This window comes from Mus pahari, chromosome 2 (genome assembly GCF_900095145.1).
Source record: "Mus pahari chromosome 2, PAHARI_EIJ_v1.1, whole genome shotgun sequence".
NCBI lineage: Eukaryota > Metazoa > Chordata > Mammalia > Rodentia > Muridae > Mus > Mus pahari.
In genome coordinates this window covers 160,454,353-160,467,020 of record NC_034591.1, presented here as the reverse complement: position 1 = coordinate 160,467,020, position 12,668 = coordinate 160,454,353, and the positions used below count along the sequence as shown (strand labels likewise).

Here is a 12,668-nt window from a genome sequence, read left to right as displayed (position 1 = left end):
GTGTTTAGCCAGATCTGTTACACAAGCTTTCGAGCAGGAAGGGAGAAGTGCTCTCCACAAGTCACTGCCCTGTCCCCAGCACACAGCGCTGTGCGGGTGATGACTTGCCTTCTGTACGTGGCACACAGTGATTCCTACAGAGCAGATGAAGATGAGATGAAATGTGCAAACTGGCTGGATCGGGGAGTGGGTGGGAGTTCCCTAAATCCTATGGAAACTCCGAGTTTTCCTTGATGCTTCTGCCAAAGTGAGATAGATTTCTGTTAAAACTGGGAAAATGCTAGAGAATTGAGTCAGGACTCAGTAGCCCCGGCACCGAGGTTTCAAAGCCTTGTCTGAAAGCCATTTTAAGTGAGTCATCACTGAAGCCAATGGGCTCTCTGGCTGAGTGTTTCTTGGGAAACCCCACATCTATCCCAGGGTTGGTCTGAGATACGGCAGAAGCCTCCATCCCTCCTCATGCCGGGCATCTTCTCTCAGTGTAACACTGATTTGTGTGTTTGGTAAAGGTTTATACTTCATAGGAACTACTGAGAAAGTTTGCAGTTACATCCTCAAAAAACCGAATAAATACAGACAACAGGATCTCTAAACAACAAAGTAGATGATGGCTAAGCTGGGCTAAACACCCAATGTCCTTTGCTTTCTTATCTGCCGGGGGTAGAGCAAGGCCTCTGTCTAAAACCCAAGCCCTACTTATTCATTATCTAAGCCGTGTTCAAGTAAGTCCCCTACTCAAAAAAAAAAAAAAAAAAAAAAAAAATAGACCTGATTCTGATTCTGTATATACTAGGTCATTTTCTTCCAAAAACTGCAATAAATTAAAAGAAAAAAATAAAGTACTATATTCCTTTATGGAGAACTGTGACTCAGAAAGATCTGAAAATTTAACCATTGATTCAAAAAAGTACTATTTTGTATAATATCAAAGACTAAATTACACAAAAACTCCTTAGAAAACACTTTGAAATACTGGACTATGCAGCCAATAGCCGCCATTCTATTAACTAGCAAGGAAATAAAAGTTGTCAAAAGCAAAGGTCCTAAAGAGAGGTGGTGCCTGGTGCAGGAGGGTGTGGCCTACTTAGTGCAGGAGGGAGTGGCCCGTCCCTGTGTAAGAAGAGATGGCTGTTAATAGAATCCCTTCCAATAAGGCTGGAGTGATAGATCATATAGATAGATAGATAGATAGATAGATAGATAGATAGATAGATAGATAGATAGATCAGCAAAGATTAGATAGATGATAGATAGATAGATAGACAGACATACAGATCAGCAAAGTGTTTGACCTGTAAGCCTTAAGAGCTGACTGAGTTCAATTCCCTCCAAACCCACAAGGAAATAGTATCTTGGCATGGAGATGTGTTGGGTGAGGAAACCTGGGGCTTGCTGATAGGCCATCCTAGAATGTGGTGAATCTCAGGCCAATGAGACCCTATCTCAAAGAAGAAGAGGAGGAGGAAGAAAGAAGGGGGAAGAGGGGAAGGGGAGGAATATATGGAGTGGGATGACAGAAAGAAACAGCTGCACCATGGAAGGTCTGACATTCCTGAGCTCAGACATGAGAATGTGCGCAGTTGACAGAAAATCGCTCAACAGTATGATATATGGCATGTAGAATCAATCAGTATGAATCACCTTGTTTGATCTTTAAAACATTATCAAGGGGCTTCTCTAACTGACAACATTTTTAAAATATGAGCTAGCTATAAGTGAACGTTAAACAGTAGCGATATTAGCGTAACCTCGCGATTGAGAACCTTTCAGTGTGAGGAGGTTAATGTCCCCAGCAGCTGGCAGTCTGTCCTGTGTACCTCTCTCCACAACGTGGCTAGCCAGACACAGGGCTTTTTGTGAGGTTTATGTAAGGCAGAGAGAAGGGGAGCAAGGCTTCGGGGAGGTCTCCGCATGGAAAAATCTGTGACGCACTGGATTTGATGACTGAATGAGAATCATTTATCGAGGGTTCTAGGACACAATTGCTTTGGTTACCCAAAGCATGTTCATTTTTAAAATTATAGTTGGTCTCGGAACCTCTCGGAACCATGAACAAAGATCAAGCCTTCCATAAACATCCAATAAACTAATTTTCCAGGAGTGTTTAGACCCTCTATGTCAGAATCAGGCTAGAGGACAGACAGACAGCACGAGAACCTGGCTCTCCTGAGACGGAGGCTCCCGACGACAATGTCAGAACTCAGCCTTCCATGCAGTTCTCTCTAATTGTTTACCTTGACACCTTCCCTTGCCCTCTCATGGCCTTGAGTGTCCCTCCCAAGGTAACATCCCTCTGCCTTCCTCCCTGCCTTTGCCTTCTCTCCCCAGCAATTCTCCTCACAGGGCCTCAGCTTCCACAGCACTGCTGAATGGGAGATAAGGTACTGCTGCAGTCTGGGCCTAACAGTGCAATCAGAGTCTGAGTTCTGACACAGAAGAAGGGCCAGGGGTGACATTCTCTCCTAGTTATCAGAGTGGCTAACACAACAGCAGTCCCCCTCCTTCTCTTGTCCTCTGTTACCATCTTCCACTTAAGAGAGAGCCTTGATAACAGCTTATCATAAAGGGGTCTATAATGGCAGTGTGACAGTGACCGCTGAATCAAACACCTTCAAAACAGCGTCAGAGTGAGATGTCCCCAAGAGGGCTCCATCCGGGGCTCTCACAGCCCCTCTCAGAATGCTGGCAGCCCAGCCAGGGGGCAGCTGCTTATTTCTGCACTGACAGGTGCCAGAGTTCTTCACAGTACTCGGGGGGACCCTTTATTGCTGATAACCAGCTACCTATAGGCCTTTGCCACCTCAGGGAAAAGCAGCTCCTGTCTGTGGTGGAGAGGAAGGAGCTGTGACTCTGAAGATGTTACATGACTGAACATCAACATTAGGTCAAAGACCAAAGGAGAGGGCTGCGGAGGTGGCTCAGGAAGTAAGTCACTTGCATGTAGCATGAGCAGCAACACACAAGATACACGACAAAGCCCAGCAAGGCCACATGTCCCTAAAGCCATGTGTCCCTAATCCCAGAACTTTAAAGTTAAGGAAAACTAGTCCTCGAGGTTCACTGGCCAGCCAATCTAGCCTGTTTGGTGAGCTTTGAGTTCAGTGAGAGACACTGTCTCACAAAGTAAAGAGAAGCATGGCATAAGACACTCAGTGTCAACTTTAATACACGCACTCGCACGCGTGTGTGCACACACACACACACACACACACACACACACACACCAGAGGAGACACGGGAAGGCTCTTGAACCTTAGCAGTGGTTGTCCCATTAGCAATTGACTTGAGAATAGAGCTGGGCAGGCTGACTGCCCTGAATGGCTTTGTATTGCGATGGCTCAGGCTCATCCAGCACTCAGAAAAGAAGCAAAGCCTGGTTGGGAATGTTCATGATAGGCAAACAGAATCCCACAAGTTGTCCTTGGACTAACATCTAAGTATGGCACTACCCAGAAGCACACCTGGACCCGAAGCTGTGATACATTTGCAACACATTTTATAAACCAAAATATCAATGGAATTTTCAGCATTGACATCAAAAACTAACAATAGCTGCCAACTATGAAGAAGAGCGGGTGAATTCCCTTGAGTTCCAGAACACTGAGGACCATCTTAGTTTATTTTCCTTTGCCGTGATAAGATGCCCTAAGCAAAGCAACTCAAGAGAAAGGGTTTATTTTGGCTCTTAGTTTCAGATTACAGTCCATTATGTCAGGGAAGTCATGGCAACAGGAGATTGACGGGACTGGTCATGTGGGCTGGTCACGTGACAACTGTAGCCTAGAAGCAGAGAGAGACAAATGCTTGTACTCAGCTAGCTTTCTCCACATCACATAGCTCAGAATATGTGCCCAGGGAACAGTGCCAACCACAGTGGGCCTGTCTTCTCATCTCAATTAAGATAATTAATCCCCCACCAGGCACACATAGAGGCCCATCTCCCAGGTGACTCCAGATCATGTGACGCTGTAGCCCCCGCCCCCATATGCTCACTTGTTGGCTCGCAAGAGCTATGCAGCCAGTGAGACCCTTCGGTTACTCTCACAACCACGTTCATGAGCTGGATCTGTTTGATTTTGAGTTTAACAGAAACTTGACGAAGATGTGATCTGTAACTGTATGAGAGCAACCGCTCCTCAAACCCAACTGCTCCCCAAACTTAGGGCCATAGTGTCACCAAAGCAACATAATCCCCAACTTCATCCTCAGTACTCAGCGCTGTGACCATCATAAGTGGAGCTCCAGCCCCTCTCCAAGGAAGCTTCTAGCAACACACAGAAACCATTGCAGAAAACCACAACTGGTTAAGATGCAGAGAACTGCTAATCCTGGGGTGCTCAAACCCAGTGGATGCATCAACCACAACACAATTCCTGCAGCCAAAGCCTCGGGGAACACCGTGGAAGAACTGCAAGACCAGAGGTCCCAGAAATCTATGATAAGACCCGAACATGGACAATAACAACAGACATGTTGTATTTATATATTTATGCACATATACACAAAATATATACCTATATGTAACAATAAGAGGAAAAGAGGCCAGGAATTTGAGGGTGTCATGGAAAGAATTAGAGGAAGGAAGAAAATGGGAAAAGTGATATAATCATAGAAAAAAAAACCTCTTCCAAATGTTCCCCTAAGGCATGAGGACACACACACACACACCACACACACATGCACACAAACATGCTGGTAAGTCACAAAACAAAAGTGTAGCTCTCCTTAGTGTAGTGACAGAATCAGAAGTTCAAGGCTAACCTTGGATATATGAGACCACATCTCAAAAACAAAGATGGAAGCAAGATGGGTCAAAGGTAAAGGTACTTGCCACCAGCCCTGAGTTTGATCTCTAGGATACACATAGTGAGAGGAAAGAACCCACTCCAGGTTGCCCTTCCACCTCTACATGCTTGCTGTGACACTCAAGTGCACACAAACATGTGCACATGTGCACATGTGCAGATGGACACCCTCCCCCATGGAAAGCAGGGCGGGGAGATAATAAAATAGCCATGACATGCTGAGATCCCATCTAGCACCACATTCTGACTGGCCATTGTGATTAGCACTTCAGTTTGACATAATCTAGGCTCCCAAAATAATCTACACTTTTCAATGAGATGGTACCTAGTTCAAGTCCTGTGACTAGTTTCCACTCTTGCCCTGAAGTTACTTCGAGACTTGCAGGCTGGCTTTGGCATGGCCTGCAGGCCTTGTCATGTTGCTGTCACCAGCAAGTGGGGCTGATTAGATGGCAATCTTAATAAAAATGGCAAGGATGGCACTATGTGGAGGAGAGGGTAGTGGGTAAGAGAACCCAGACATTTCCTGGGAGAAGTAGACAGCCAGCTTCCACTACTGGGAATCCATGAATGGCTACACCAAAAATTAGAGTGACCCTATTGCTCCCCTCATCCCTTCAGGGAGCTTAACACAGTTCTCTACCAAGTAGTCATTTAGTTTAGTTAGGGGATGCAAATAAGGCAGGTGAATTCGGCTGGTTTAGTGGTTACTATTGCTTCTTAGTATTTTTTTAAAAGATTTATTTTATTAGGTGTGCATGTGTGTGTGTTTATGTGTGCACAAGCATGCAATGTGATGCACGCGTGTGTATGAGTGTGTATACAACTGTATGTGCAGGCACCTAAGGAGGCCAGAAGAAGGCATCTGGAGTTACAGGCAGTTATGGGCTCCCTGACCTGGGAACCAAACTCTCTGCTCCTCTGAAAGAGCGGCAAGCCAGACCATCTCTCCAGCCTCCAGTCACTATAAAGCAACTTGGTAATGATGAGTTAGTGTTCTGAATGTTTCCGGAGCCCGGAGCCACAGTGCAGTAATAGCAAATAAAATCTCTCTGCGGTTCAGTGTCCAGCTCTATTACTCTAAAGCAGCCATATCCGTGTTCAGATGGAAGCTTTGGAAGTAACAAGCTTGAGAGAAATAGACATCATTGCCGTGTATTATGTGTTGGGGGATGCACAGTAGCTCGGTGGGTAAATAATACAGTACTTCTCTTTTATTCTGATTACCCCAAAAGTCTATGTACTAGAATTACTCTTCAAAAACTGAAACGCTCAGATGATTCCTGAGACTAACCTTCTGCGTGGACATTCTGATTGGTACATATCCACATATGAAGGGCTTTAAGGAATCACCATCCCCTCACTATTGAAAGGAACATCTTTAGTGTTCTCTCTCTCTCTCTCTCTCTCTCTCTCTCTCTCTCTCCCTCCCTCCCTCCCTCCCTCCCTCCCTTCTCCCTTGGCAGAAATCTAGGCTGAACTCTCTAAACCTTGCTAGATGCAGAGGCAAAGCTTTCCCTAATTCTGAACATCTTAGGACTTGGGTCAGTCCTAACCTTACTCTTCCACTCCTGGAAATCTCAAATATCTCATGCCATTCTCATTAAAATTTCTTTTTGTATTTAATGTGAGACCCTCACATGGCAATCAAGTTATTTTCTTACTAGTTACCTATTGTATGTGCTCCATGGGGATTGAATCAGCCCTGTAATTATTATTCCTTAGTTCCAACAACCCTGTGACAGTCATGTAATAAAAAGTATTCCCAGTGGTACTTGAGGTGCTGTGTTGGGTTTGAGAACACATATTAAAGTCCCAATATAAAAAACAATGAATTACTCTGCACTGTGTTCCTAAAAATATTATCCTGGATTTAATTTTTCAAAATGTCAAGACCCTTATGTGGAAATTGACATGATGAAAACTTCAGCCTCCTGTTCTTCCGTCTTCCTCTAGTTATAAATCATAACTGATAACTATGCCTTCAGCCCGACTTGCTATGTGGCTTAGATCTACTTGTAAATTTCACAGTAAATTCTCACAAGGCTCCTGGTGTTTAAAATTCTCTCTTGAAATAGACAATCAACCTGTCTACACCGTTGTGTCATCTCCAACCATATCTGAAATTTCTGAACACACCTGTATTTCTAATCCCTCAGAGAAATTTGAAATTGAAATACTGAAATTTGAAAGACATACTGTAATTCTCTATGTATGCGCATAAGTTTTGAGAGAGAGTATCACCGTGTTGTCTAAACTGGCCTGGAACTTGGAATCCTCCTGCATCAGCCTCCTGACTGCTGTAATTACTGGCATGGACTACCATGCCCAGCATTGACCTTGGAGCACCCAGTGGGACTATTAATCATTACAGATTCATACTGTGAGTTGTTGAATATGGGAACATGGCTCCCTTTCTTTTAAACTCTTGCTTTAAATTCTCTGGCATGGTCATTACGACACAAATCTAGGAGTTTGGGATTTGGTTGGGCTGGACATGGGGACAATAGACAGGTGAGGTAGGAATCTAAAGAACTCAGCCGAAGGCAAGGCATGGCTGCACCCACCCTCAATCCTAAGCTTCAAGGAGGCAGAGGCAGGAAGATCATTTCTCCCCAGCCTGGTCTACCCAGTGAATGCAAACAGGCCAACTCCACCCTAGATACATCACAGCATCCTCAGGGAGGTGAGGAGGGAGAGCAAGCTCTGAAATTGACTTCAGGACAGAGATGCCAGGGGAAGTAGATCACTGCCGGTTCTCTGAGAGGTGAATGAGGCTCTGAAAACACCGGGGGGGGGGGTACTGTTCTAATTGTCGGTATTCATTACTGTCAGATGTGATAAGGGCCCAGTCTGTCGGCAGTTGGAGCTCTCCCCCAGCTGTGGAAACATCATTTTAGACTCACGAAGACACCCCTAACAAGTGTTACTGAACAGAGAAAAATAAGCCTAAGGCATCTAAATTAGAACTGCCAGAGACTTGGATTCTTTCACTGTGTAAGAACTGAAACAGTTCAGGCATGTGAGACAGAAGGAAGGAGGATTGGTAGTTCAAGGCCAGCCTTGGCTATATAAAGCTCTACCTGAGACACTGCCTCAAAATCCAAACATAAAATCAAGAGTAATGATCTGGTTTAACACTAAACAGGTTTTAAAAAGCCCAAGAACAAATGGATGTATCTGGAAGATATCATCCTTAGTGAGGTAACCCAATCACAAAAGAAGTCACTAGATATGCACTCACTGATAAGCAGATATTAGCCCAGAAACTTAGAATACCCAAGATACATTTTGCAAACACAAGAAAACCAAGAAGGATGACCATCGTGTGGATACTTCATTCCTCCTTAGAATAAGGAACAAAATACCCATGAAAGGATATAGGTACAGAGACAAAATTTAGAGCTAAGATGAAAGGATGGACTATCCAGAGACTACCCCATCCGGGAATCCATCCCATCATCAGCCACCAAACCTAGATACTAATGCACATGCCAGCAAGATTCTGCTGAAGGAACCCTGATATAGTGGCCTCTTGTGAGGCTATGCCAGGGCCTGGCAAACACAGAAACGGATGCTCACAGCCAGCTATTGGATGGAACACAGGGTCCCCAATGGAGGAGCTAGAGAAATTACCCAAGGAACTGAAGGGGGCTGCAACCCTGTAGGTGGAACAACAATACGTCTCTAGCTGCATATGTAGCAGAAGATGGCCTAATCGGCCATCACTGAGAAGAGAGGCCCCTTGGTCTTGCAAACTTTATATGACCCAGCACAAGGGAAGGCCTGGGTCAAGTAGTGGGAGTGGGTGGGTAGGGGAGCAGGGGCGGGGGAGGCAGTATAGAGAACTTTCGGGATAGCATTCTGAGCCAATGTCATGGTCATGGTCACCACTGCAGCTTTGATCAACCTTTCCCTTCCCTATACAGAAATCCTTGGTAACTGAAGTAAAAAGGTTTTGGCGTCTGCCGGATTTGGGATGAGTAGTCACATTTATGGACAGTCACAGTGGAGGACAGGAGGTAACCTAGTTGGTTTCCCATAATTCCACTGGACTGAAATCTCTGAGTATAAATCACCCAGGGTCTCTTTAGCCTCTAAGTACAGGGTCACTGAGCAAGTTACACAGGTTCTGGTCAAAGAGAAGCCTACTGTGTGGATCTGCCCAGATATCCAAACTGTGTTAGGGAAATTTCAATACCCACACCTGAAGTCAGTAGGAGAGGAGAGGAGAGTCTGAGAACTGAAGCTGATTTTCAAGAGACTCTGCCCAGGAGCCTTGCCCCACCCCCATCCCCACCCCACCCCCACCCCTCATTCGGGGGAAGTGGGCGTGGCTCTGCTCAGCAGTGGGTTTGGTAGTGCACAGGGCAACTTTTCAGGGTCCCCTAGTATATACCAGACTAGAATCACCCCTCCAAGACAGAAAATGACCCCTGGGAGATTCTCCCCTCCACGTTCATTATCATCAATCTCCAGAGAGATTCAGGATGCCCTAGGCTAATGTCACAGTGCTGAGATTGCTAAATGGTGCCTTGGCTGGGAACAGAAAAAGGTGAGATGGCCAAAGCGATACCTCCTTTGGGGCTCAAAGTGGTCTGTGAAACACAGAGATTAAAAAGGGACTATTCTGCCACCCTGGAGATGAATCAAGGTTGCTCCAACCCGAGGAAGACCACTACCAGCAACTGCTCCCCTAACAGCTAAAGCAGGGAGGTAGCTCATCACCTGCTAACTGGGCTGGTGCTGTGCTGAGGGCTTTGCACACAGTAACTTGTTGACTCCTCAGGATGAACCTGAGGGCTGGAACTTACTGTATTATCAATAAAGGAATGGAAAGCAGGGCTGGGGAGATGGCTCAGGGACAGCACCCCATGCACAGATATGTGGACTTGAGCTCGAGATCCCCAGCAGCCAGAGAAAAAGATCAGTGTGACTACAAGTGTCTATGACTTCAGTATTCCCTAAGCAGAGACAGTGACATCCTGGGGGCTCCATGGCCAGCAGGTCTAACCCACTTGGTGAGTCTAGACCATTTGAGTTCAGTGAGAGACTGTCTCATAAATAGATAGATAGATAGATAGATAGATAGATAGATAGATAGATAGATAGATAGATCGATAGATAGAGAAGTGACTAAGGAATGAGTCACAATGTTGCCCTCTGACTTCCACAGGTCAATGCCTTCCTCCTCAGCACACATATGCACTCATGAACACAGATACATACACCACACATACAGATACACAGACACACACACCGAGTGCCCCGCCCCCAATTGAAACCTAGAGACATTAAATAACTTGCCCACAGTTATTCAACAAATAACATCTAAGCCAGGACTGAGCACCAGGTACGGTGTTTACACACCTGCCTTCACCATCTGTCTCTCCCTCCCTGACAGCCTGGAAGGGTGTCCAGAGAGCAACCACACTGTGGCCAGACAAGCACAGGGTCCCTGTGTCTGAGAGACAGTGACACACTGCCCACAGCCCTCATCCTGCTGACAAGAGGCATGGCCCCACATGGCTTCTTGGAGACTGCCTGGGTGGGTTGGGGCAGCCTTTGCTGGATCTCTCTCCTACTCAGATTCTCTATTGAAAGAAAAGCCAAGTGGGGCCACATGCTAGGGGTGAGCTTCAGATTAATCCTAGTATAAAGAAGGAGCAAGAGAAAGAGAGCTCTTCGTGCCACACCCAGAAAGCCATCAGGAATTTCACCAAAGCTTTTGACTCTTGAAGCTTCAGGATTTGTGTGTCATGCTATAAGCATTAAAACATGGTTTGTCCCCTATCTAATCCATTTCTTTGGAACTGGCCTTTCTGAAGTTTAAATAAAAGCTGGTATTCAAAACCAGCCTCGTTCCTTGTTCCTTCCTTTTGCCTGGCCTTCAAGGACAGATATTTTCCCCGGAGTATGTTGACAGCCATCGAGGCGACCAAAATATCCAGTATGTCTAAGTGAGAGGTTATTTTTAAAAATCATTTGGCTTAGAAAACTCCAATCACGATAATTTCAAGGGAATTCTCAGTACACAAATTAAACATTTTAAATTACTCTGCAAAGATTTGTGAGTTTGAATAATCTTAATTTAAAAATATCTGCACCTATGAATATGCATCCGGTGTCTTCAGGTTCTGTCCCATACAAAATTATGTTGGTGTGTGTGTGTGTGTGTGTGTGTGTGTGTGTGTGTGTGGTCAGCAACAGCAACGATCGAGGCAAGCTGGAAGGCCAGGGGACCATGCTCACTTCTCCTGACTCTGCCACGTTTACCTTTTGGGCTTGAGGAGGCCACATTTGTCTTATCTTAGTGGGCTTCCTCATGTCCAGAACGGAATAACAATCCCCACTGTTGCCTGGGTCAAAGGAGACAGCCTGAGAATTTAGCATTGGCTTTAGATAATAAGGTAGGTATTAGCATAGCCAGAATCTGGCTACAGAGAAACCAGCCTGGCCTTTGCTTTCCCAGCTCATGACCCTGGGTGGAGCCAGTCTGGTTTCTCTAACTTGAGGACTATTCCATAAGATGTGGAGTTACAAACACAGGGAAGGTCTCTGGCAGAGCCCACATACAGTAGGTATTCCGTACGCCGTATCTATTTTACTTTCAAGAACTCACACACCAACTCAGAGCACTGTGTGTCTGGTGTTAGTACAGCCCCAAATGAACTCCACTGGAGCCAGCAAAGCTCCAGCCCCCTCCCACTGTGTGGATTAAGCCTGTGCTTGCTGTATTCTCCCGCCCTGCCTTAGAAGAGTGATTTCATGACTCTTACAAGGGAACTGTAGTTTAACAAAGCCACTGTGTCAACTCCAACTTAAGGTTTTCCTACCCTGCTTTTCCCAGGATGAACTTCGTTCTGTGCTACTTATGCGCACATATGTGGGGCCTGGGGATTGAGTCAAGGACCAAGCCACACAGAGTGGGCCTGCAGCTATCTTTGAGGCTGTGTGAGATGTCCACGGGGCCTCCCCTGTAGATTAAGTCAGAGCCTTGGGAGAAGCAAGAAGCCTCAGGCAGGAAAAGGCCAGAATCCTGCTCCCAGCCTTGCTCTGGGGAGCCCAAGTGTGCCCAAAGTCAGTCTCCAAGCAGTTAGGGGTGCAGCCAGGGTGGGGGCGCATGCAGCTGGGTTAGTCTCCACTCCACCATGCGGCTGGCATGCCCGCTGGTGCTTAGGCAGAACAGGCTTGATGCTTACAATGATCCCAGCCCAGAACGGAGTGTCTCTGACTAGCAGGGAGGGGCTGATGCTCGCCATGAGGAAGCCCAGCACGGTCACCGCGATGCCCAGCGCCAGCTGCAGCAGCGCCAGCAGCAGCGGGAAGCGGCAGCCACAGCAGGTCCGCGCCTCCTCCTCAGGCAGCTCCTGAGCCCCAGGGCTCGGCTTGCGCCCCATGTTCCCTCGGTGGTGCCTGCGCCGCCCGGGCCTTGCTGTTGGGCCTGCCCTTCTGCTGAGACTGGGCTGAGCAAAAGTGGAAAACACTGGCAGGAGGGGGACCTGAGGGAGGTCGCCAACTGCCAACGCACAGGGACCTGGCGCCCAGAGCCTGAGTGATGGGAATGCCAGCCTGCTTTGCTTTTTGGTTTCCAGGAAGTGCAAGACAAGGTGATGAATGCTGAAGCCGCTTGTGTTTAATTAATAGATCACTGGATCCAAAACGGGCTCGGCTGCACTAAAAGCTGTGGAGTCATTGACAAAAATTAAATTGAGCTTTTTTTTTTTAATTGTAATCCAACTGACAAGGAATAAAGGGAGGGAGGAAGAGAGTGAGCATGGGAGGGAGGGTGAGAGAAAGAAGGAAGGAAGGAGGGAGGAAGGAAGGAAAGGAGGAAGGAAGAAGGAAGGAAGGAAAGAAAGA

General features: G+C 46.5%; 1 protein-coding gene across 1 annotated transcript in view; it reads right to left on the bottom strand.

The window, feature by feature from the left end:
- The window catches only part of Sspn (sarcospan), a 28,946-nt gene extending 16,695 nt beyond the window's left edge, over positions 1-12,251 (bottom strand). Inside the window, exon 1 of the mRNA XM_021191351.2 lies at positions 12,008-12,251. Coding sequence (XP_021047010.1) covers positions 12,008-12,205 — 198 coding nt within the window. The 5' untranslated portion in view covers positions 12,206-12,251. The remainder of the gene's footprint in view (positions 1-12,007) is intronic.
- Positions 12,252-12,668: the final 417 nt, after the last annotated feature.